The 27226-nt window shown below is 36.8% G+C and overlaps 1 protein-coding gene and 1 long non-coding RNA gene across 7 annotated transcripts in view; one reads left to right on the top strand and one right to left on the bottom strand.

Annotated features, from left to right (window-relative positions):
• Nucleotides 1-353: 353 nt before the first annotated feature.
• Nucleotides 354-25992, bottom strand: LOC114115307 (uncharacterized). Its single transcript, XR_003589683.3, has 3 exons — nucleotides 25458-25992; nucleotides 18570-18807; nucleotides 354-13661 (listed from the first exon to the last, which is right to left on the bottom strand). It is a non-coding gene; the product is annotated as an uncharacterized LOC114115307 (long non-coding RNA).
• Nucleotides 12817-27226, top strand: part of GNPDA2 (glucosamine-6-phosphate deaminase 2) — a 63631-nt gene continuing 49221 nt past the window's right edge. For 2 of the 6 annotated variants that reach the window (XM_060417601.1, XM_004009802.5), the window contains exons 1-4: nucleotides 12817-12921; nucleotides 15925-16083; nucleotides 20374-20475; nucleotides 21987-22169. In XM_060417601.1, coding sequence (XP_060273584.1) covers nucleotides 15960-16083; nucleotides 20374-20475; nucleotides 21987-22169 — 409 coding nt within the window. In that variant the 5' untranslated portion in view covers nucleotides 12817-12921; nucleotides 15925-15959. Of the gene's footprint in view, nucleotides 12922-13506; nucleotides 13723-15924; nucleotides 16084-20373; nucleotides 20476-21986; nucleotides 22170-27226 lie in introns of all 6 variants that reach the window. The other 4 variants (XM_060417602.1, XM_012179892.4, XM_060417604.1 and 1 more) reach the window with 3 other exon arrangements.

Here is a 27226-nt window from a genome sequence, read left to right as displayed (position 1 = left end):
AATATATTTCAACAAATTTAAGAAGACTAAAATCACATCAAATATCATTTCTGACTACATGGAATGAAACTAGAAGTTATAGCAGAAGGAAATTCACAAATACATAAAAATTAAACAATACTCCTTGATCAAAATTAGGTCAAACAATAAATAAAAAGGGAAATTATGAAATATATTGAAGCAAATATAAATGAAAATACAACATAACAAAGTTTAAAGGTTGAAAAAAATCACTTTTAAGAAGGAAGTTTATAATGATAAACGCTCTCATTATAGAAAGTAAAGAGCTCAAATAAACAACCTAACTTTACATCTCAAAGAACTAGATAAAGAAGAATAAACCAAGCCCAAAGTCAGCAGAAGAAAGAAATAATACATATTAGAGTACAACTAAACATAAGAGAAAACAAAAAAGTCCAAGTCAATATTCCTGATGAACTACATACAAGAAAAGCCTCAACAAAATACGAGTAAACTGAATTCAACAGCATATTAAAAATCATGTCATGACCAAGTGGATTTATCCTTGAGATTCAAGGATGGTGCAGCATATGCCAATTAATTAACATAATATACTACAGTGACAGAATAAAGGATAATAATCACATGATTATCATCACAGATATAGAAAATACATTTAAGAAAATTCAACACCTTTTCGTGATAAAAAGTTCTAAACAAAAAAGGTATAGAAAGAGTTTACCTGCTGAGTCATCAGAAAGCCAGAAATAATCTACCTCATTATAATAAAGACCATATATAACAAAACCCAAAGCTAATATACTAAATGGTGAAAAACTGACAGCTTTTTTCCTAAATTTATAAACAAAGCAAGGATGTCTACTCTCGCCACTTCTAAACATAATATTAGAAGTTCCAGTGAGAGTAATTAGGTAAGAAAAAGAAATAAAGATGCACTGACAATATCAACAAAAAAGTAAATTATCTTTATTTGCTGATAATCTAGTCCTATATGCAGTCTAAAGACTCTACAAACTGTTAGTATAAATGAATTATTGCAATTGCAAGACATAAAATCAACACATAAAATAAAATAAAATAAAATCAACATACAAAAATCAGTTGCATTTCACTACACTAACAAAGACCTATCCTTATAGGGAAATTAAGAAAACAATCCCATTCACAATAGTACCAAAAAGAGTAAAATACTGAAGAATAAACTTAACCAAGCAGATGAAAGATATAAACATTGAAAACTACAAAACACAGATGAAAGAAATTAAAGTAAATGCAAATAAATGGAAAGACATCCCATGTTAATGGATTGAAAACTTGTTAAAACATCTATACTGCCCAAAACAATCTACAGATTTAATATGATCCCCATCAAAATCTCAATGGTATTTTAAATAATATATAGAAAAAACAATCCTAAAATTCATATTAAGCCAGAGAGACCCCAAATAGCAAAAGCAATCTGGAGGAAAAACAACAAAGTTTGAGGTATCATACTTCTCAATCTCAAAATATAATGTGAAAACAATAATTAAAACAGTATGGAACTGGCATAGACATACAGGCCAATGGAACAGAATAGACAGCCCAGAAATAAACCCAAGCACAAGCAGTCAACTGATCTTTGACAAGGGAGTCAACAGTACACAATGGAGAAAGAACTGTCTTTTCAATAAATGGTGCTAAGAAAGCCAATTTCCACATGTAAAATGATGAAAAAAAATCAATTCAAAATAGATTGAAGACTTGAACAAAGAACCTAAAATTGTAAAACTACTAGAAGAAACATATAGGAGAAGATTCTTGACATTGCTTTAGCCATGATATCTTGAAGATAACACCAAAAGCAAGCACAGGCAAAGGCAAAACAACAACAACAACAAAAATAAAAATAAGCAATTGACATTAAAAGCAAGCTACAGAATGGGGGAAAATATTTGCAGACCATATACCTGTTAAGGGACTAATATCCAAAATATAATAAGAATACCTACAACTCAATGGCAAAGTAACAAATAATGTAATTAAATAACTGGTAAAGGACTTGAATAGACATTTATCCAAAGAAGAGATAAAAATGACCAAAATGAAAAGGTGCTCAACATCACTAATCAAGCATGCATGCTCGGTTGCTCAGTTGTGTCAGACTCTTTGTGACTCCATTGACTCTAAGCAGCCCACCAGGCTCCTCTGTCCATGGAATTCTCCAGGCAAGAATACTGGAGTGGGTTGCCATTTCCTTCTCCACTAATCAAGAGGGAAATGCATAACAAAACCACAATGGATATTTGGTTGCACCAGTTAGGATGGCTATTATCCCCTTCAATTCCCCCCAAAAAAGATAACAAATATTGGTAAGAATGTGGAGAAACTGGAAACCTTGGACATTGCTTGCATGAATATAAAATGGTGTAACGACTATGTAAAACAGTATCAAAAGTCCTCAAAAAATTAAAATATAACTACTATATGAGCCAGCAATCTCTCACCTGGGTATATATCCAAAAGAACTGAAAGGAGATCTCCAAGAGAAACCTACACTCCCATGTTCACTGAACCACTATTCACGATATCCAACATATGGAAACAATCCAAATGTTTATCAACAGATGAATGGATTTTAAAAATGTGCTATACACATACAGCAAAATATCACTGAACCTTAAAATAAAGGAAATGCTGCCAAATGAAACAACATGAATGAACCAGGAGCACACTATGCTAACTTGGATTAAGTCAGTCATAGAAGGACAAATAATGCATGATTCTACATATATGAGGCATCTAAAATTGCTGTTTAGATGCTAAATCTTGTCCAACTCTTTGCAACCCCAGAGGCTGTAGCCCACCAGGCTCCTCTGTCCATGAGATTTCCCAGGCAAGAATGCTGGAGTGGGTTGCCATTTCCTTTTCCAGGGGATCTTCCTGACCCCAGGGATTGAACCCACGACTCCTGCATTGGCAGGCAGATTCCCCTGAGCCACCAGGGAAGCCCAACGTATCTAAAATAGTCAAATTCATAGAAGCAGATAATAGACTGCTGGTTACCAGAGGCAAGGGGCAGGGAAAAATGGGGATTTGCTATCAATGTATATGAAGTTAAGTTCCAGAGATTTGCTATGTAACATGGTGCCTATTATATTAACAATACTGTGCTGTGTACTCAAAGTTTTTGTTAAGAGGATAGATCTCATGCTAACTAAAGGCAGCGGTAACATATGGAAACTTTTGGAGGTGATAGATATTTTTATTTCCTGGATTGTGATGATGGTTTCATAGGTGTATGCATATGCCCTAATTCATCAACTTGTACACATTAAATATATGCAATTTTTGTATATCAATCACGCACCAATAGATCTGCTTTCAAAAAAAAACAACTTTAAGCATAAAAAACATGAATAAACTAAGAGGAAAATAATAGAAAATTATTCCGTTTAAATGCAAATCAAAAATGTTCTAATGGTGACATCAATATCAAAGAAGATTGCAGAACAATGAATATTACTAAGGATAAAGAAGATCCTTTCATAATTTTAAAATGATTAATTCATCATGAGTAGGAAACAAACCTAAATGTTTATGTACGTAATAAAGCACCAGAAGACATCAACCAAATATTGATAAAATGACAACAAAAATACACAAAGCCACAATAATTGTCTAATTTCAACACTACTATCTCATTAATTTATAAAATAATTAACATAAAATCAGTAAAGATATGAGACTTGAACACCATCAACTAATTTTATCTAATCGACAATCTAGACCAAAACAGAAATTCCATTTTTTTCAAGTGCACATAAAAATATACCATATTTTGGGCCACAAACAAGTCTTAACATATTTAAAAAGAATCAAGTCGTACAAAGGATGTTCTTTCAAAAAGGAAGTAAAATGGAAATAAAAAACAGAAAGCTTCTGAAAAATATGCAAATAAGAATATACTTATAAATAACCTATAGGCCAAAAAGAAACCAAAAAAAATTAGAGAGAAGTTTCTGCTGAATTAAAATGAAAAAAGAAGATATAAAAAATTGTGGGATGCCACTAAAGCAGTTTTAAGAAAGGAAATACATGGAACTACAAGTTTATATAAGAAAGTAGCAAAGATTGCAAAACAGTGATCTCAGCTTCCACCTAAAGGAACTAGGAGGAACAAGGTGGGGGGGGGGGGATTCAATCCTGAGTGAGTAGACCTAGGGAAATTATAGAGATTAGATGGAAATAATAAAGATTAGAATAGAAATCAGTGATACAGAAACAAGAAAGCAATGCAAAATCCAACTAACCCGAAATTTGGTTCTTTGAAAAGAGCAATTAAACTAATAAACATCTAACCACAGTGATTAGAAAGAAAAAAAAATGAAGGTATAATTTACAGTATCAGATATGAGGGAGTTGAAATCACTATGGAATGCAGAGATAACAAGGTAATATTACAATCAATGCTATGCCAATAATTTTGGCAACATAAAATTTAAAATTCCTTGTAAGAGAAACTAACAGTGCTCACTCAAAAAGTAATCAACTGAGGACATCAGCAAAAATAGCAGGATAAATATATCAAAAACTCTGCTCCTCCATATAAGTAAAAAGAAAACTGACAAGCCATCAAAACCAAGTTTCTGAGAACTTTGGAAACTAGTGACAGATTTTCAGTAACATGGGGAGGGCTTTTTTTTTTTTTTTTTTTTTTTTTTATGAAAGGTAGTTGACTATCAGGAAGAGCAGTCAGTTTTGTGTGTTTTAATTTACCCTCATCCCATTCCCTGCTCTCAGATCAGTGACAGCCTCTGGAAAAACAAAAACAAAATCCTACATTCCCATTACTATATGGAGCAAAAATTGGACTGAACCACTTTTATATCTCATTCCCAAGGAACAGCCATTATTATTTAATCTATTTAAGGAAGGACTTCCCTGGTGGCTCAGAAGGTAAAGAATCTGCCTGCAATGCAGACGACCTGAGTTCTATCCCTGAAACAAGAAGATCTCCTGGAGAAGGTCATGGTAACCCATTCCAGTATTCTTGCCTGGAGAAGTCCATGGAAAGAGGAGACTGGAGGGCTATAGTCCATGGGATCCCAAAGAGTTGCAGATGACTGAGCAACAAATGCTTTCACTTTCTGTTTAAGGTAGACGAACCTTGGAAGAAGCCTCTAAAAGGCATATTTTATTTTGTCCAACTCAGAGTTTTTACCTAGTGCTAAAGCCACCACAGGTCATGGTGGAGAGTTCAGACCAAACGTGGTCCACTGGAGAAGGGAATGGCAAACCATTCAGTATTCTTGCCTTAAAAACCCCATGAACAGGGAGGTTCATGAAACCCCCTGGGTATGAACAGGGGGTATGAAAAGGCAAAAAGACAGGACACTGAAAGATGAACTCCCCAGGTTGGTAGGTGCCCAATATGCTACTGGAGATCAGTGGAGAAATAACTCTAGAAAAAATTAAGAGATAGAGTCAAAGCAACAACATCACCCAGTTGTAGATGTGACTGGTGACGGAAGTAAAGTCCAATGCTATAAAGAGCAATATTGCATAGGAACCTGGAATGTCAGGTCCATGAATCAAGGCAAATTGGAAGTGGTCAAACAGGAGATGGCAGAAGTGAACATTGATATTTTAGAAATGAGCGAACTAAAATGGACAAGAATGGGTGAATTTAACTCAGATGACCATTATATCTAGTACTGTGGGCAAGAATCTCTTAGAAGAAATGGAGTAGCCATCACAGTCAACAAGAGTCCGAAATGCAGCACTTGGATGCAATCTCAAAACCAATGGAATGATCTTTGTTCGTTTCTAAGGCAAACCATTCAATACCACAGTAATCCAAGTCTATGCCCCGACCAGTAATGCTGAAGAAGCTGAACAATTCGGTGAAGACATACAAGACCTTCTTTAACTAACACCCAAAAAAGATATCCTTTTCATTATATAGGACTGGAAGGCAAAAGTAGGAAGTCAAGAAATACCTGGACTAACAGGCAAATTTGGCCTTGGAGCACAGAATGAAGCAGGGCAAAGGCTAATAGAGGTTTGCTAAGAGAACGCACTGGTCATAGCAAACACCCTCTTCCAACAACACAAGAGAAGACTCTACACATGAACATCACCAGATGGTCAATACCAAAATCAGATTGACTATATTCTTTGTAGCCAAAGATGGAGAAGCTCTATACAGTCAGCAAAAACAAGTCCAAGAGCTGACAGTGGCTCAGATCATAAAATCCTTATTGCCAAATTCAGACTTAAATTGAAGAAAGTAGGGAAAAAACCTCTAAGACATTCAGGTATGACCTAAATCAAATCCCTTACAAATAGATTCAAGGGATTAGATCTGATAGGCAGAGTACCTAAAGAACTATGGATGGAGGTTCATGACATTGTACAGGAGGCAGGGATCAAGACCATCCTCCAGAAAAACAAAGACAAAAAGGCAAAATGATTATCTTAGGAGGCCTTACAAATTGCTGTGAAAAGAAGAGAAGCAAAAGGCAACGGAGAACAGGAAAGATATACCCATTCGAATGCAGAGTTCCAAAGAATAGCAAGAAGAGATAAGAAAGCCTTCCTCAGTGATCAATGCAAAGAAATAGAGGAAAACAATAGAATGGGAAAGATTGGAGATCTCTCAAGAAAATTAGAGATACCAAGGGAACATTTCATGCAAAGATGGGCTGGATAAAGGACAGAAATGTTGTAGACCTAACAGAAATAGAAGATATTAAGAAGAGGTGGCAAGAATACACAGAAGAACTATGCAAAAAAGATCTTCACAATCACAATGGCGTGATTGCTCACCTATAGCCAGACATCTTGGAATGCAAACTTAAGTGGGCCTTAGAAAGCATCACTACGAACAAAGCTAGTGGAGGTGATGGAATTCCAGTTGAGCTATTTCAAATCCTAAAAGATGATGCTGTGAAACTGCTGCACTCAATATGCCAGCAAATCTGGAAAACTCAGCAGTGGCCACAGGACTGGAAAAGGTCAGTTTTCATTCCAATCACAAAGAAAGGCGAAAAAATGCTCAAACTACTGCATAACTGCACTCATCTCACACGCTAGCAAAGTAATGCTCAAAATTCTCCAAGCCAAACAAACACATGAAAAGATACTCAACATCACTCATTATTAGAGAAATGCAAATCAAGACCACAATGAGGTACCACTTCACACCAGTCAGAATGGCTGCGATCCAAAAGTCTGCAAGCAATAAATGCTGGAGAGGGTGTGGAGAAAAGGGAACCCTCTTACACTGTTGGTGGGAATGCAAACTAGTACAGCCACTATGGAGAACAGTGTGGAGATTCCTTAAAAATTGCAAATAGAACTGCCTTATGACCCAGCAATCCCACTGCTGGGCATACACACCGAGGAAACCAGAATTGAAAGAGACACATGTACCCCAATGTTCATCGCAGCACTGTTTATAATAGCTAGGACATGGAAACAACCTAGATGTCCATCAGGAGATGAATGGATAAGAAAGCTGTGGTACATATACACAATGGAGTATTACTCAGCCATTAAAAAGAATACTTTTGAATCAGTTCTAATGAGATGGATGAAACTGGAGCCTATTATACAGAGTGAAGTAAGCCAGAAAGAAAAACACCAATACAGTATACTAACACATATATATGGAATTTAGAAAGATGGTAATGATGACCCTGTATGTGAGACAGCAAAAGAGACACAGATGTGTAGAGCGGACTTTTGGACTCTGAGGGAGAGGAAGAGGGTGGGATGATTTGGGAGAATGGCATTGAAACATGTATACTATCATGTAAGAAACGAATCACCAGTCTATGTTTGATGCAGGATACAGGATGCTTGGGGCTGGTGCATGGGCATGATCCAGAGAGATGATATGGGGTGGGAGGTGGGAGGGGGGTTCATGTTTGGGAACTCATGTACACCCGTGGTGGATTCATGTCAATGTATGGCAAAACCAATACAGTATTGTAAAGTAAAATAAAGTAAAAATAAAAATTTTTAAAAAAGAAAAAGAAATGATACAGATGAACCTAATTACAAAACAGAAACAGACTCATAGACACAGAAAACGAACTCGTGATTGCTGCAGGGAAGGGATAGTTAAGGACTTTGGGAAGGTCAGGTACACTCCGCTATATTTAAAATGGATAGCCAACAAAAACCTGTTGTATAGAACATGTAACTCTGCTCAATGTTATGTGCTAGCTTGGATGGGAGGCGGGTTTGGGGGAGAATGGATACATCTATGTGTATGATGGAATGTGTTCACTGTTCACCTAAAACTATCACAACATTGTTAATCAGCTATACCCCCCAAAAATGAATTTGATATTAAAATTTTTTAATTAAATTTAAAAAATAAAAGAGGTTTGGAGCAAAAAAAGAAATTCTCCAAGCCAGGCTTCAACAGAATGTGAACCATGAACTTCCAGATGTTCAAGCTGAATTTAGAAAAGGCAGAGGAACCAAAGATCAAATTGTCGACATCATTGGATCATTGAAAAAGCAAGAGAGTTTCACAAAAACATCTACTTCATCTTTATTGACTATGCCAAAGACTTTGACTGTGTGGATCACAACAAACTGTGGAGAATTCTTCAAGAGATGGGAATATCAACCTGCCTCTTGAGAAATCTGTATGCAGATCAAGAAGTAACAGTTAGAACTGGAACAACAGACTGGTTCCAAATCAGGAAAGGAGTACGTCAAGGTTGCATATTGTCACCCTGCTTCTTTAACTTATATGCAGAGTACATCATGCAAAATGCAGGGCTGGATGAAGCACAAGCTGAAATCAAGATTGCTGGGAGAAATACCAATAACCTCAGATATGCAGATGACACCACCCTTATCACAGAAAGAGAAGAAGAACTAAAGAGCCTCTTGATGAAAGTGAAAGAGGAGAGTGGAAAAGGCTTAAAACTAAGAAAACTAAGATCATGGTATCTGGGCCCATCACTTCATGGCAAATAGATGGGGAAACAATGGAAACAGTGTCAGACTTTATTTTTCTGGGCTCCAAAATCACGGCAGATGAGACTGCATGAAATTAGAGACGCTTGCTCCTTGGAAGAAAAGTTATGACCAAACTAGATAGCATATTAAAAAGCAGAAACATTACTTTGCCAACAAAGGTCCTTCTAGTCAAAGCTATGGTTTTCCCAGTAGTCATGTTTGGATGTGAGAGTTGGACTATAATGAAAGCTGAGCTCCGAAGAATTGGTGCTTTTGAACTGTGGTGTTGGAGAAGACTCTTGAGAGTCCCTTGGACTGCAAGGAGAGCCAACCAGTCCATCCTAAAGGAAGTCCTGAATATCCATTGGAAGGACTGATGCTGAAGCTGAAACTCCAATACTTTGGCCACCTGATGCAAAGAACTGACTCATTTGAAAAGATCCTGATGCTGAGAAAAATTGAAGGCAGGAGGAGAAGGGGATTACAGAGGACAAGATGGTTGGATGGCATCACTGACTTAATGGACATGAGTTTGAGTAAACCCCAGGAGTTGATGAGGTCTGGTGTACTGTAGTCTATGGGGTCTCAAAGAGTCGGACAGGACTGAGCAACTGACCTTTCATAGGGAAAGAAGCATTTGTTAAAACAATCTTTACAGCTAAAAATTTAGTTGCTTCCATAACCGTGACCAAGAAAAACCATGCCTGGTTTTATCTCAGCAATGCATAGTATATTTAACATTAAAAAATCAATCACCATAATTCACTAGCAGAGTAAACTGGTAAACCAAACTGTCATTTTAATAGATTCAGGCAGTGTTTGGCAAGTATTATATTCTTGATAAAATACCAAAACAAACTAAAACTAAAAATTATCGGTCATTAGTGAAATGCCTAGTACCAGTGCTGGGGCAAAGAAAATACAAAATGAGCCTAGAATCTTTTTTGTATCTGGATTTTTATGACTAAAATAGAATCCCCACCCATTCTACTTCCTTCTTCCTAACACACAATATTCTAGTCTCCTGCTACATTTCATAAAGCTTAAGTTGTTCTCCACTGCTTACAATATGAAGTCCAATTTCCAGGCATGGCCTACAGGGTACTTCATTTGTCCTCCATCTCTCTTTCCAGATTCATTTTTCTCTCATGTTTGAAATACATCCTACTCTCAGCTACATGGAAGTTATCCAGAATTCCATATGCATGCCTTTTACTTTCCTGCCTGAAGACCTTTGTATTTTCTGAGATTATAGGGTCCTTTTCTATATGCTTCCTGGAAAAATCCAGATTTCGCTGACCTATTTCTGACCCAACTTCAATCTGTTCTTTACAGGCATACAGGGGGACTGTTGTTTTACATACAAATCTGATCAGGGTACACATTGCTAAAACATTCTTTAGAATATAAAAAATTTCATAGGCCATAAATACCAATGTGCCATTTCTTATTTTTCTGTGATATATCTATATAATATACAGTTTCAATGTGTTAAATAACTTTTACCTAAAACTTTCCCTCAATCCCATTCTCATGAGACCAGGCAACTTGAAAGTTATTTTCAGGTTCATTTAATTGTTTCAGTGTTTCCTTGTTTAGACATTTTAAGTGTAAATTCTATCACTTCAGAATATCCATCTTCCCCACCTTTGACTCAGGATGACATCTAAGGTGGGGAGACTCCTGGTGTCTACGTCCATAAAGGTATCTGTTCTGGGGCTATTTTCTCTTCTCTGACACCAACTGCAAACGATAGGCATCTCTTTCTGTGTGTTTTTGTCTAAAGTATATATCCCAATTGGTGTCTGCCAAAACAGCTTTTGTCCGTTGCCCTCCATTGGTACATGTTGAATCCCTATTTCAGGTCCATGTCAGCTACTCATGACCACGAGATGACTGCTGTCTGATGCGTCTTTCTGTAACCTGGAGTAGACCAGGGCTGTCATCAGGCATTTTTTCCTGTCACCCACATAGTCACCTTTATAGTCTGCTCATATATGCCACTGTTAAGTCTGTCACTTTTGCTGGGTGACAACCTGTGAGAACTTTCCTACCAAATTTTTCATCCTAAACCTTGGTTCAGGGTACCTTTCTATTGTCATTGTCTGGGGCTTTATTTGGAGGACAAGACACAGGTCCTTTCTATGACCAAGTCGTCTCCAAACACAAAGGAACGTCTCCATTAAAGTCCCATGGCTACTCAGTACTCTCAGACTACTTTCCCTTATTAGGATTTGCTGGGTGATGTCTGTATCCCCACAAGGCTCTTAGTTCACAAAAAACAAGGACTGTATGTCTGTCCTCTCATGCTGGTGTCTGGCACAAAACCACATAATCAGTAAATATTTATTGAATGGACAAATGTTCCTGTCTTTGCCAAAACAGTTTCTCTGTTTAGTTTTACATATTTTGCTTTTAATGGCAGTAACATTATTTTAATCTTATACAATAAAATCGCATATGCCTTGCAAGAGGTGAGAAACACACACTTGAAAAGGAAGACAGGACATGATTGTGCAATCAAAGCAGAAGTAATGATTGTCAAGCACTAATAGCAGAGACAGAACTTTTTTCTAGTGATGGAAAAGCATGAAAAAGTAAAACTACTGAGAAAGAATAAATTTCACAATTACTCGTTTATGTTCCAATAATATTTTCTGCAAGGCTCTTTTTATTATTTGCAGGTGTTTTTTTTTTTTTTTTTACTACACTGGATACAAAATTCATTTTTATTAGATGATAAATTATAATACTGGGGAGGTGTTAACAACAGCTTTTGTAAGCTAACTCGACTATAGTGCTTATCTGAGAACAGAACAATCTGCTCTTTGCCCTGGTGGCTCAGTAGGGAAACAATCCACCTGCAATGGAGGAGACCCAGGTTCAATCCCTGAGAGAAGATCCCCTGAAGCAGTAAATCACATCCTGCTACAGCATTCTTGTCTGGAAAAATTCCTTGGACAGAGGAGCCTGGCAGGCAACAGTCCATGGAATCACAGACAGCTGGACAGGAGTTAGAGACTAAACCACCACCAACACTCTTGCCTTAAAAATGTGAGCCAGAGGGATTCATTTGACCCAGAGGTACAAGTTGGATTCACAGCTCAGGTGCAGAAGTTCAGATAAGGAATCTGGGAACATTTGTCTTAACTTTGCAGCGTCCAAGGAAACTTGAGTCTGCCTGTCACCCCATGCTGATAATGGTAATCAGATTTTAGTTCCTAACATAACTCTAAGCACTGTTTCTAATGGGTCCTAATGAAGCCACAAGATCTTTCTTTTGAGTGTTGCTTTCTTAACAATAACTTTCCCAGCCCCGCTTCCTTCCATTCCCCTCATGAACAAAGATCTACGATAATGAGCTCAAATCAGATTCTGCTTCCTCTACCCCTTTATTAGAAACTTAGCACAAGTTTGTACTTCATCAGTCTCCTTTTGAAGTTTAGGCGTACTGAGCCGCTCCAAGGCTTGCCTTTCTGCAGCATATCCAATTTAACTTTGATGAGCTTACTGATAACAAGCGCTTAGATGTCACTGTGCTTGCAGAGTACACACTCAATAGCCTGGGGTAAGAGAGACATGAATCCATACTGCTATTTACTATAAATGCTTATGCATGAGCACTGCAGTCCTATGTGCTAAATCTCATAAACCCAAAGAACTTACTGCCAGTCAACCCTTGAAAGGTGAAAAAAACGAGCACCGTCTAAGCGATGCTTCAGGAACTGGAAACTCACGTAAGCAAAGGCTTCCTGTCTGGCGCAACGCACAAGGACCTCTATTCGGCACATCCCTAGCAAGCGTGAGGCGCGCGCATGCGCAGGATTCGCGGGACGCGCCGCGGTCTCCTGTGCGCCTGGGTTTACATCCGGGTCCTGAGGCTCCGCGCTACACGCGCCGGCTGGGGTCGCTCTGGGTTGGTGGGTGTTGGTTGTTCTAGTTGTTCCAGCGTCGGAAGAGCCAGTGGGTCAACAGGTGAGCCCACGGGGAAGGACCAAGAAGGGAGTCGGGCGGGGACCTGCCTGGTCGTTGCCTCCACCGGTGGGCTTTATGCGGAGACGGGGACGCCGGGCGGATGGGGTTCCCGGAAGCCTCGAGGCGAGGGCCGTAGTGTTCCCTAGCCTTGTCTCCCTCTAACTTATGGTTATCCTCTTCGGAACTGAGCCTTCGGGAGGGGGCCTCCCCTGACACTTGTTACAATTGCGCGATAGTCATCCTCATTTGCATTCATTATGGTTTGCGGAGTGATGGGCCCAGCAGCCGAGCAGGTGAGGTTGGGTTTGCAGCCTTCGCCTTCCGGGGCGGGGTCCACAGCCTTCGCTGCTTTTTCTGGCCCCTTGTCGGGACTGGACCCTCCGTTCCCAGAGGGCCTCCTTCCAGGCCGGGCTTCAGAGGTTCTTTGAGGTCAGGTGTAGTGTGTGGTAGGGGAAAAACGCATAGCAGGGATTCTGGAAGCTTAGATTCCAGATTCTAGTATAGATACTAATAAAATAGCTGTGTAATCCAAGTTGTGCAGGAGTTCCCACCCAGCTTTAAAGTTCTGAGGTTTGTGTTTGTCAGCTCTTTGTCGAAGGGATGCACACCCAAAGTGAATCAGCACCTGAGAAAGATGAGGACAGAGGTGTTGCTGTGTCATTTTCTGAGTGCTGTAGAGTCAAGATGCTAGAGGATGGTGGAGGACCGCATCCGTTTGGATCTCTGAGGATTGGCGAAAACTGGGAAAAGACACATTTAAAAATCTGAACACATGTGGCAAAAACATTCAACTTTTCTCAGGTGATTCATTTGGGACTTTTGGAAGTGAACTCTGGGCACACGGAAGAGTTTAAGGAAACAATGTACTTGGTCTGAAGGGCTTACTTGAACCTCTGTACAATGAAGTCATCGTGTATGATGTTCTTTTCCAAATTTATCCTGATTGTGAGAATCACCTGTGATATTTGTGTAAGTGCAGATTCCCTGGATCCCGTTCCAGATCTTTTGCAACACTATGTCTAGGGACAGGTCCTGGGAATCTTTCTAACAGGGATCCTAAGTGATTCTTCCTTATAAGACACTTTTGCAGAGCACGTGTCTTTCAGTCAGATAGACCCTCCACCACTTAATAGCTTTATAACTTCAGTAATAAACTTCTGAGTTGCAGTTTTCTATATCTGAAGGATGAGGATGATAAGTTCTTTTAATATACCAGAGACTATTAAGTGAGTCTAAGCCCTTTGATAGTAGGATCTTTATCTTAGTCATTTATGTGTCTACAGAGCTGAGTGCTTAGTATTTAATAGGCCCTCCCTCACAAGTGTGTTGAACTGAGAAAAGAAATAGCATGCCCCCAAAACTCTCATGACATTTCCTCCTTCTCACCTTACAGGTTTTTTTTTTAATCTCTTTTTATCAGTAGTCATTTTGCTGAATATTCTTATTAGAAATAATTTTATTTCTTGATGGTGAAAACAGCTTGGAAATGTTTCTGATTCCTTGGTGTAACTTTGAAGTAGTTTCTGCCACTAGGTTATTAATGAGTTTAAATAGAGGCCAAGTCCATTTCCTGGACTGAATTAAGTCCGTTTGTTGGACTTACTGTGTGAATTATTGTTTGTAAATGTTGTTTATCTCATTACTGTGCCAGAATTCTAGATCACGGCGATTGTAAGTTTTTGTTATGCCAGATTTCTAAATCATATGTTCCTAAGGACATATTTAGATTCAGTGTATTCATTATTATAAGACCTCCTATTCCCACCAATGTAAAGAATTTGATTTACTACTGTATGTAAAGTTTGAATTCAGCATTCAGGACTGCTGAAGCAGTTTGTGAAAGAATTGGTGTAACATCCATTTAAATACAAAACTAAGAATTAAAATCTGGAAATTATGGTTGAAAGCACAGTGTAAATGTTATAAATCTAGACAATATAAAAATAACACATCTTACAGAAATCAGGGGGTGGGCAGAAGTAGAAGAAAACAATTTTCACGTATTTCATGGTAGCAGGTCAAGCCATATTGTCCAAAATGGAATCATACAGTTTTAAAGTGACTCCTCTCTCTTAAAATTTGTATAATATTTTTTCTTAACCTTATAATATTCTTCTAGGAACTGAAATTGCTTTTTGTGAAGAATTATTTTGCCTGGAGATGTGCAGTGTTTTTAGTTAACTTTATTTAGTTTTGCTTCTGTTGAAGGCAGAAAATTAAGTGCTTTTTGTTAAAAATAGAATGTCTAGTATGATACCATGGTTAGAAATTTCTATACATCCCATTTGTATATGTGCATTATATAGATGTATGGAATGATGTATACCTAATAGTAATGAACTTTATTTCGAGGTGGCAGGATTTGGGTCTTTTTTTCTTTTTTTTTTTTTTTTTCAAATTCTTTGTACCTTTCTGTATGGATTGAAATGTTTTAAAGTGCAGGTGTTACTTTTGTAAAAACATTATTTACCAGAAGAGAGGTTTGGTTATTACATCATTCATAGGGAGAGTCCTGGATTTTAGTAAGTAACGCATAAGGTGCTGAGTAATCATTACTGCCATTAACTTGCAATCAATAACTGAGTGCTGCTTTGTTTGCCTTTAGATTTGTTTTATGTTGCTTTATATAGTATCCCTGTGGAGACTGCAGTGTGATGTCTTTATGGTAAATTTGCCTTGATAAAAAATTTGACTTTGTCACTTAACAAGTATGTGAACTTAAATTGTGTCAGTCCCTTTACTCATCTGAAACTGGACATTGTATTTACCTTAGAAGCTTGTCGTAAGGGTTAATATTTATACTTAATTGACTTAGCCCACTGCCCAGCACCTGAAGTCTGTTCAGTAGAGAGCAGCTATTACTGCTATTTTAAAAGTACAGATTGTATTTGTATACATGCATGTCTTTCTTAAGTAATATCCTTTTTAAAGCCATCAGTGTATTATGCTTCTGTTTGACTATCTGCTAATTACTTAAAGTGCTCTACAATGAAATTTTCTCAGGTTTGAACTTGTCCTGGAAGCTGTGCGTCACCATAATGAGGCTTGTAATTCTTGATAACTATGACTTGGCTAGTGAATGGGCAGCCAAATATATCTGTAATCGGATCATTCAGTTCAGACCTGGACAAGACAGATATTTTACACTGGGTTTGCCAACAGGTAATATACCATTTTTTCCATGTTAGATACTCAAGGTTCTGAGATTGAAGGATTTTCCTTGGTAGAATGTTTCCTTTTTATTTCTTGCCATATCACTGATTTAACATATTAGCATATAAAGTCAAATATATAGATATAGATTCTCCATATCTAGTATCTAAATTCCATTACTATTTTCTTGGTTAAAATTCTGACTCATCTACCACTCCAGAATGCAAAAGGAAATACAGAAATATAGCTCAAGTAAGGGTCACGATATTTTTTTGTCCCTTTTTCCTAGTAGTTTTTTGTTTGTATTTAGAGGGGTTGCTTTCACGATTCAAGAAATTTCTTGGGAGATTAGCTTTCTCATTGATCATTAAGAGGTACCTAAAGTATGTCCTATTGCCTCTTAATTTTACCTCGTATCATCTTATTGTGTGTGTGTGTGTGTTAGTTGCTTAGTCATGTCCGTTGCAACCCCATAGACTGTTCATGGGATTCTCCAGGCAGGGACACTGGAGTGGGTTGCCATTTCCTTCTCCAAAAGGGAACTATGGAAGAAAGAAAGTGAAGTCCCTCAGTCGTGTCTGACTCTTTGCGACCCTGTGGACTGTAGCCTACCAGGCTCCCCCATCCATGGAATTTTCCAGCCAGGAGTACTGGAGAGGATTGCCATTTCCTTCTCCATATCATCTTATTAGCTCTTTGCTATTTCTGTGATTATTTTCTTTCTATATTATAAATACTATAAGTGAAAAAGTGAAGACTGATGTGTTCATGACAGAAGGAACATAAGCATTAATTATATATTTTGCTGGATTTAGTTCTCTGTTAAGGTTTTTTCTTTAAAAATAACCAAGTGTCACTGATACCATGGTACTTTTATTTGATGTTTTGACTTCCATAGAAAAGAGTATTGGTTCTGGGATGAGAACTGTTATTGTTTTGATGACTGCAGGGCATTTATTCTACACCCTGATTTTTGTTTTCCTTACCTAATGAAAGTAAGGAAATTAATAGCTTACAAAGTTGTTTTTCAGCTCATATGAGAGCAAGTCCTTTATATACTGTAAACACTATATAACTTTAAGATTCTCATAAATGTGTTTTATTTAAACAGTATTTTCTCCTTTTTCTCCTTCCCCCATACATGTCAACCCATAAAAGCTACAATCATAATTTTTTTCACTTGCATAATTTCCATGAAAGGTACTCTGACTCACCAAGTTGTTATTTTTGTTTGTTGTTTTGTTTTTTTGGTCCATGGAAGTAGTTCTTGGTGAGAATGGCAAAGAGCGATTTTTTTTTTTAATTTTGTACACTGGAAGTGGGCCCTTTAACACCCACAGTTTTGATATGTGAGCTGCAGTGATTAAACAAGACCTCTGTATCAGTTTGCCTTGTATGAACCTAGGCCATGCTCAGACTAGCTGCCTTAATCACTCTGTGTTAATTGTGAAGCAATAAACAGTAATTTGAGTGTGGGGACAGAAAGACTTCAGAGTCATAAACACCAGCAATGCTAAACATTTTTTGTGTGTATTTAAATATACAACCCTTTTGCTTTATTTTGGATAGTATAACTGCTTAGTAATACACCTGCCAAGGGTTGATCTCTGAAAAACTTCTGTTAACATTTTTCTCTTTTCTCCTTCATTGACCATTGATGGTGTTAATCATGCACCATCCTCACTCCTGTGCTTTTGAAATGTGAGCATACATTTCTGTAATTGTAAATAACATGCTGTATTATAATTATGCTGCACCAAGCACAATTCTGGGGCTTCCCAGGTGGCACAGTGGTAAAGAATCTCTGTCTGCCAGTGCAAGAGACACAGAAGACTCGGATTTGATTCCTTGGTGGAGAAGATCCCCTGGAATAGGAAATGGCAGCCCACTCCAGTATTCTTGCCTGGAAAATGCCATGGACAGAGCAGCCTGGCAGGCTACAACCCATGGGGTAACAGAGTCGGACACAACTGTGCATGCACACCCATACAAGTACTGTCAAGCACAGTCCTGGGGAATATCTCTTCAATACGTATTTATTGAAGTGATGTTGACAAGCATAACATTCAAGGGCCTGCATGCTATGGGCCTGAGCTGCCTCCCAGATTTAACTCCCACCATTCCCTTACACTGAATCATGGTAGGCAAGTTAGACTGCTTGTAGTTGCAAGAACAGGCCTGTCTTGCTGGCTTTCCTTTCACTAGTGTTGCTAATGTGCTGTATAATAAAAACTTTGTGAGCTCCAGAACCAGGCAGGATCTCTTAAATCTCTGACTTCACTACCATGTGTGTGATAGTTCACACATTCCTTAATTTTTTTGACTCAGTTCTTTCACTTTCAAAATGGGAAACATGATGCCAGTTTCCCAGGCTTGTGAGACTTACATTAGCTCACATAGGAAACACCAGCGCAGCATCTAGCACATGGTGGGCATACAGATGTCATCTCTGAACCTTCTCCCCCATCTTTTTTCTATTTTCAGTCAAGACTTACCCCTTTCTTTGATTGTGGGAATTTCACCTCTTCTTCAAAGACTCTGTTGAAATGCCGTTTTTGATCCTCCTTTCAACAACCAAGACTGTAGTCTTTCCTCCTTTGATTTGTTATGCTTCTCCAGGTCTCTTATAGTTTATTTCATAATATTTTTCCTTCTGTTATGGTTATTTAGTACTTGTCTATCCATATCTTATGAGTTCTTCTATGGTAGAAAGAGTCCTAATCTTTGTTTTATCTGAAACATAGTAAACACTTACTGAAATAATTATGTTAGTAAATGAGTATTGCAAAGCAGATATATTAAAATCAAGTTTATTTCACCAGTTTACCCTGTATCATATCTTTCATTGTTTTTTTTTCTATTCAGCCACTTTGATTAAAAAGTAGAAAATAAATGTATTTTTGTCATCACTATTGTGACAACTTCTTACATTTTTCTTCATATGCTCTTAAATTATGGAGGGAGTCCTATAACTCTTCTCCTGACATCAAAAGATAGACGCAGAAAATTTGTTATGTTCCTAGAAAGGAAGAAAGAAAAGTGTACTTGTCCATCTTTTATCCTGGTCTCATGTTAGTGGGCTGTAGTTCTTTGATAAGGAATTAGAAAGTTTGACAACATCAATTTTAAATCATTAATGACAATTTAAAACAATTTGTGGTTTTAACTTTAAGAAAACCTATTAGTCTTCTGTTCTCTGAACCTGTCTGTGTGATATTTAGCTACTTCTATTATCCTATCGTATTAAGTGAGAGGCAGTTTTTTTTACTACTCCAGATTTCTTCTGTATTTGTGGTTGTTGTTGTTGTTTTTTGGTTGTTTGTTTTGTTTTGCCAGATGCTGTTCAGTTCTGCCATACTTCTCCCTGCTTCTTGAATAGAAACTTTATGTGTCTGTGTTTTATTTTGTGATGGTAGGTGGCTTAAAAATCCAGTACTGTGACCAGGATTGTGTGGGCCAGGTTGTTAGTTGTAAGAATGTTATAAGAATGCAGTCAATTTAGTCTTTGAATTTGTAGTTTAAAAAAATGAAGCAATTTTGAAAAACATCCACAAGGTGCTGAATTCACTTATGTTTATTGTGTCATTTCATGGAGCTCTTGTCAGTCAGATCTTAATTTTGTAAAACATATGAAAGAATCACATTTATAAAACAATAACATTAAGAGCTCAGATGAAGTATCCAAAGCCAAGATCCCATTTCCTAGAAACCATTTTACTTTATACATTTTAGCTGATATTTGTTGACAGTAACACAAAATGAGAAACAGGAATTCCAGTTAAAAAAGGATAAGGTTCCTCACTCAATCCTTGCCACTTTCTATTTTGAAAGTAGAGGCAATATTTAAACTCAGCTCTGGTTTCCCCTTTGATTTCGTTAAATGGTCAACACTTGACCTATTTACATATCGTTTGTGCTACAAATCCCTCCCTAGATAAAGATTTTTTCTCTATCAGTGGGATGTTTATTTTTCTTTGAATTCAAATGTGTGCTTTCTAGAAGTTTCTACTCTTGGAATATACACCATTAATTCCAGATAGCCAACAATATAAGAATTTTCCAAGCTGTAATTTAAGCTGACAGGTTCTCAGCTTTATTCAGTAAATTCTGATTTCCTAAAATTTTAGGGTATCTTGTAAAGAGACTAGTTCAACATATATTCATTAATTGAATATGTATTCAAATTAATAATCATTTGCCTAATATGTATAAAATACTATTAACTAAGATGAGAATAAAGTTAATATACACTTTTTTAAAAATTAGACTGTTAGAAAATGGAATCTTTATCTGTTTTAGGGAGTACACCTTTAGGATGTTATAAAAAACTTATAGAATATCACAAGAATGGAGACCTTTCTTTTAAATACGTGAAGACCTTTAACATGGATGAATATGTAGGTAAGCTATATTGTTTGAATGTATTATTTGGACATGTTATATTTTAAATTGAATATATTTTGAGAATATTAACATATTATTTAAAATTGTTTTGAATGAATATATTTCTAGAGTGTAATGTATCACCTTGTAGTGGGGTTGGAAGCTTATGTAAAAATGTCTATATTTATGTAATGACAGCATGACACAGTGGAAGGACTGTGGGACTGGAAATTAGAAGCTCTGCCCTCATCTTCAGCTGCTACTTACCAGTCCTGGCTCCATCAACTTTGAGCCAATTCATTGACATTTCTCATTCTTTTTCTTTTTCCCTCAAAACAAAGTTAAAACCAGTGTGGGGATAAAGTAATTAATATGTATGTAAAGTAATTAGTACAATTTTTTCAAATATAAGGCTATTTATATTTGTAGCCTTGAAGCTTTTATAATTTATTGATTGTTAACTTGCTTGTGCTTCCTTGATGGCTCAGCGGGTAAACAATCTGCCAACAGTACAGGAGACGCACGAGATGATGGTTCGATCCCTGGGTTGGGAAGATCCCCTGGAGAAGGAAATAGCAACCCACTCCAGTATTCTTGCCTGAAGAATCCCATAGAGAAGGAGCCTGGCGGGCTATAGTTCATGGGGTCACAAAAAGTCGGACATGACTGAGCAACTAAGCACAACTTGCTGAACTGGAAACATACGAACTCTGTGTTAACATTTACATTTTATAGGTGTTTATTTTTAACAGTAGCTTGATTGCCAAAGAACTGTCATAGTTAAGTATACCTTGCAAGCAAACAGAAATAACAGAAGAGGAAAATGGACAAAGATTTCAGTTGTGTAACCACTTAATTTGGAGAAAGAAATGGCAAGTCACTCCAGAATTCTTGCCTGGAGAATCCTGTGGACATAGGAGCCTGGTGGGCTGCTGTCCGTAGTATCACATAGAGTCGGACATGACTGAAGCAACTTAGCATGCATGTATGCATTGGAGAAGGAAATGGCAACCCACTCCAGCATTCTTGCCTGGAGAATCCCAGGGACAGAGGAACCTAATGGACTGCCGTCTATGGGATCGCAGAGTCGGACACGACGACAGCGACTTAACAGCAGCAGCCACTTAATTTATATTGAATTTAAGACATAAATCAGTCTTACTAGTTAAATTTTGTATTTGAGAAGTGGAATATAGTGATTAAATGCACATGAACTAGACTTCTGTGTTCCAGGCCCTCCATGAGCTCCCTGACCCTAGGAGAGTGCCTTAGCTTTTCAGTGCTTCTGTTCATCTATAAAGTGAGATTGATACTAGTATTTCCACAGATGTTGTACACATTGATTGAGTTAATACATTTACAGTGGTTAAAATAATGCCTGACATAATACGCATTTATTCCATATAAAATGCTTTTAAATTGAATATGGCATAGAATATATAAATAGCATTTATGGCTTAATCAGAAAAGTCAACTTTAGATTTGTTTCTGAAAATAGTTATATTTTTATTCATTAACTTTGTGTTTAGGACTTCCCAGAAATCATCCTGAAAGCTACCATTCTTATATGTGGAATAACTTTTTTAAGCATATTGATATAGATCCTAATAATGCTCATATCCTTGATGGGAATGCTACAGATTTGCAAGCAGAATGTGATGCATTTGAAAAGAAAATAAAAGAAGCTGGAGGAATTGATCTTTTTGTCGGAGGTACGTAAAACATTTTGTCATTAGTCATTTGTTAGAACTTGGATTAGGTGCTTTAAATTAAAGTAAAAACTTACCTTTGTGTAATGTAAAGAACATCTGTGACTGCCTGTAATACCCATTTATTTAGCTATTGATTTCTGTTTTACTTTATATTCATCAAAAAATAATCTTAATGTTGCAGGGGGGAATTGTTTATATTGTGGCTTGAGAAATAGCTCCTAATCCCTGCTGAAGTCTTATAATTACCTCTTTAGAACTGACACTTTACCACATCTTAGAAAAGGAGTGATGTGTTTCTTTTCCTAAATGATACTCTTAATTCTTTTACTGTTTCTTTAAAATTCCAACCCAGGTTTCTTATCAAATTACAGCATTAAATCTCTAAAAGTTTGCATATGGTACAGGTGGATTTTAACATTTTTCTACTGACCATTAAATTGCTTCATTTCACCAAGAAATGTGTCAAGAATGTCAGATTTTATCATCAGCCTTTAGCTAGTATGAATTGAGCTTTATAATTGTCTTAATAAGATCTAAATAAATGTTTAATTAAGTTCCACTTAAAATTTCTATGTACACATTTGCACACACACCCATGTATATTGTGTGTGTGTATTGTGTCTTCCTGATCTACCATTGAAGAGAGGTGAAAGAGTCTCTACCTTTGTAATGACAGTATAATTTTCTGTCATCACAGTGAAGCATCTGAATAGTACAACATTATGTAAACTGAAACCAAAATTGTTTTTTTGCCAGATTCTTTAGTATTCACCTAAACATACTAAAAGCTCTAAATTAACACTGGATATCTAGAGGTAGACATATCTGTTAGATCTAGATATGTCTTATGATATATTAGAAGATGCTCAAAATTGTATGAATTAGACCTGTATTGAGGTTAACTTATGGTTGAGGTGGTCTGGTATTTTTGGGGTGTTTGGTTGCCTTTGAGGAAAATTGGATTTTATAGTTAGACAAAAACTAGCATCCAGTTTTGGCCACCTACTATCTGTAAGATCTTGGGAAATGTATTGACTTCAGTAAATTAGTTCAGTATACTAATTAAGTATAATTCATCCTTTGTAAAATAGGATTAATATTAACCATTTCAAAATTGATGGGAGTTAACCATTTTATAATGTGTAAAATGCCTAGTGAAGTGCTTGGTATATAGTTGGCATTCCATTAAGTGTTACTCTACTCTTTGTCTCTGAGGTATAGTTTGCAAAGTAATTTTTTCTTAATGTATTGAATGTCCTGCTGTTTTACTGATTTAACTCTAAGGCTATCTGGCAAGAATGAAGTTTTTCTCTTTGAAGAAATTGTTGTCTACCCAGCAGAACTAATATCAATTACTGCCTTAAATATAGGGGATGGTTTTTATTTGAGCAAGAATTCAAGTTAGACTCTTACTTTTCAAAATAGAAAATATCTATGTTTTAAATAAAACTAATATTACTTCAGTATTCCTGGAAAATATTTGCATTCTAGTTTTGTCCATATGGCTCAATTCTGGGATAATTGTCATTTGAACCTACCAATACCAAGGCAAGGCAGTAGACATTTGAAATGTTTGTGTGCACTACTGATGTAGTCTTTAGATTTTATAAACTCTATACCAAAATAAGGTAAAATTACTGTAAAACAATATACCTATCTTGTTCAGTTATGTCAAGAAGGATTTTCACTTATTTACCATTATATGAGAAGAGAACAGCTACCCACTCCAGTATTCTGGCCTGGAGAATTCCGTGGACTGTATAGTCCATGGGGTCACAAAGAGTCAGACATGACTGAGCGACTTTTCACTCATACCATTACACAAAAAGATACAGCAGTTATTAAAACTTAAGCATTAAAAAATGACTACATGGATAACATAAATAGTTTTTTTTTTTTTTTACTTTAATGGAGGGCTTATTTTTTCCTGTTAATTTATTGATCTTACATAAGGCTTCTTGTGACAAATCCTTTAGGATCTTAATGCCAGGAAATAGAATTTACTGGGGGGGAAAGACTTGATAAGAACTCTTTAACTCCATTTTTTCCCTTTGCCTACTTTCCAGAAAATATTTTAGCTTAATGTAATGTTTAACGTTTAGTCTTGCTTTTCAGATACTTCTAGGAGAACTTTCTTTTTTCCTCATAGCTTTAAGTCACTTCTTGTTTCTTTTTAGCTAAATTTTTTGGTGCATTTCCTCAAATAACCCACCTTAGTTCTCCCTTTGAAACTAATAGCACATAATCATAATTATTTATGTTTATTAATGACTCTTACTACTAAAAGTGACTTAATATTTTGTTTTTTTAAACAGTTTTTGTCTTAAACTTCCCGTAGTTCTCCACTTGCAAAAAAAAAAAAAACAAATCTAAGATTTCCTTTCCTCTTCCATTAACACCTTCACTGTAGTCATGGGCCAATCCAGGGTCTGACAGTTCATATTTATCATCCAAGGGACATATAACAGTATGTAGAGAATGAAGGGTTGGCTTATCACATGTTCTTTGGACTTTTCCCTGTTTGGAATACCCCATTATTGGATGTGTCTCATGAAAGAATCTCATTTGATTCTTTACCTTTGTTGATCTAGGTTGTTATCATTGGATTTTCAAGATGAGGCTTGGTATCTGGGTCTTACCACTTACCCTTCTTTTGTTCCAGGGTTTGGTTAATAAAAACACTAAGAACTGAGCCAAATGGGATCAAAATATCAGCCTTATTGAAGGTAAAGTTGAATTAGAGATGGCAGGTTGGGCTTGAGGCTAGAATGGTGTTGCCTACTTCTCCCCTCTGAATTGGAAATAGTAAGACCAGAGAAGAGCTCCAGAGTAGCCCACCATTGCTCACTCCTAGGAAACGGAGCAAGAGTCCTATCCCTCTATAGATAGGAGAAAGGAGGAAATACATTGCCAGAAATTCTTCCTCTGATGAGAGAGTGTTGGGAGAAAGAATAAGGAGTATCATGCAATTTCTGATCCAACAATAAAATACACAAACATGGAAATCTACAAATAGATTCTAAATGCATTATTAACTTTAAAATAATCTTAAGATAATTTGTGTTTAAAAGGTAAAAATAAAAGACAATGGAAGATTGTAACCCTCTACTTCAGTTACATGATTAGATCCTTTGATTTGGAAGTAACTGTAATCTACTAATGGGACCAAAAGTGAATTTATTGGGATGATTATGGAGTAATTCACAGAAATGATATTAGAGTTGGAAAAAAATACGTCTTTAGAAGAACAAGAACCACGAGCTTCAGATCACTGAAGCAGGGACTCACCTGAGCCTTTCCTGTAGTGTTATCATCAAATGCCTCAGCTCTAGATGACTTCTTTCTTTCTGTATCCCTTGGTCGAATTTCAGATTTCTAGAGAGAAATTCTGATTGTTTCAGCTTAGCACAAGTACTTATCTCTAGACCACAACAGTTCTGCCTAAAAGAGATGAGATATAGGGTGTTATAATTGATCTAGGCCCTGTTGTAAGGGGATCAGAGCAGGGAAGGAGGAGGAAAAAACTATACTGAACATACCAAAGAATACCAACCTCCTTTCATTTATTCATCTGTTTTATTGAGGGCCTCCTATGTGTCATGTGTTCTATCAGGATATAGTACTGAAAAAAAAGTCTTTACTTTCATGAAGTTTACCTTCTAGCCCACAGAACTATAGACACAGGGAAGACACACAACCTGGACTCAGAGGTTTTAGGGATGTTTCATAAGGGTGTTGATATCTTAGTATAGACTCAAAGATTGAATAAAAATTAAGCATGGTTTTTAGAGTTGATGATTATTTTAAAGAAAATTTGATAAAGCTTTAAAAAAAATCTAAACATTTAAAAAATACAGTTTTATATCTGGAAGTTCAATTTTTGGTAATTACTCATGGTCAGTAAGGGAATGTATTGACCCCTCTCCCTCAGGAGCCTTTGTAGTTAACTTCAGCTTTGCTGTACACTTCTGTATGACTCAAATCACCAGTGAGACCACTAGAATTGATCTTGGAGGACTTCCTGTTTTTTCTAGAACTCTTTGTTTTCCTGTTTCTATCCTTTCCTCTATAGAGAAAAATAAATAAAAGTATCTGGGCAGATTTATACTGAAGAGGAAAGGCAGAACCGTTTTACAAATCTAGAGAGAGACATATCTATGGTTTAAAATTCCCAAGTACATACATACTTAATAGTGGAAACAAAGCATGCATATTAACCACATATAGGTCTGGGCTCTATGTACTAGATTAAAAGTTAATCCTGTATTATTAAAGATTTCCTTAGATTAAGGGCTTCACAGCTGGTGCTAGTGGTAAAGCACCTTCCTGCCAATGCAGGAGACATAAGAGGTCCAGGTTCGATCCCTGGGTCGGGAAGATCCCCTGCAGGAGGAAATGGCAAACCACTCCAGTATTCTTGCCTGGAGAATCCCATGGACAGAGAAGCCTGGCAGGCTACAGTCTATGGGTTTGCAAACAGTCGGATACGACTGAAGCAACTTAGCATACATTGTGCTTTGGTAGTTCATATCTTGGGCTTCCCTGGTAGTTCAGTAGTAAAAAACCTACCTGCCAATGCAGGAGATGTGGGTTCCATCCCTGGATTGGGAAGATCCCCTGGGGAAGGAATTGGCAACCCTCTCCAGTATTCTTGCCTGGGAAATCCCACAGAGAGAAGATCCTGGCTTTTTGCAGTCCATGGGGTTGCAAAGAGCTGGACATGACTTAGCAACTAAATAAATTGATACCTGCTTCCTAAGGTTTTCGTTTCTTTCTTCCTTCAAAACCAGGTTACTCTTTGTCATATTTTACCTGTTGTAGCCTGGGGAAGTTTTTAGAATTATGCATTAAGAATCAATAAGATATACCTATGTATCATTAAATATGCAGAATATAAGTATGACAGATATTTTGACCTGGAGAACTTGTGGGTTTATTTTTTGATTGAAGTTGCCAGCAATCTGACAATGTAAAACTTGATTTAGTAATAACTACACAGGAAGATTCTTGATTTTATAAAAAGATTTAACCTCCAATTTCCTTCAAATAAGAAATGT

The sequence above is a fragment of the Ovis aries genome, chromosome 6, assembly GCF_016772045.2.
Source record: "Ovis aries strain OAR_USU_Benz2616 breed Rambouillet chromosome 6, ARS-UI_Ramb_v3.0, whole genome shotgun sequence".
Lineage (NCBI taxonomy): Eukaryota > Metazoa > Chordata > Mammalia > Artiodactyla > Bovidae > Ovis > Ovis aries.
The sequence above is the reverse complement of the archived record's forward strand: the minus strand, read 5'-3'. Positions and strand labels throughout refer to the sequence as shown.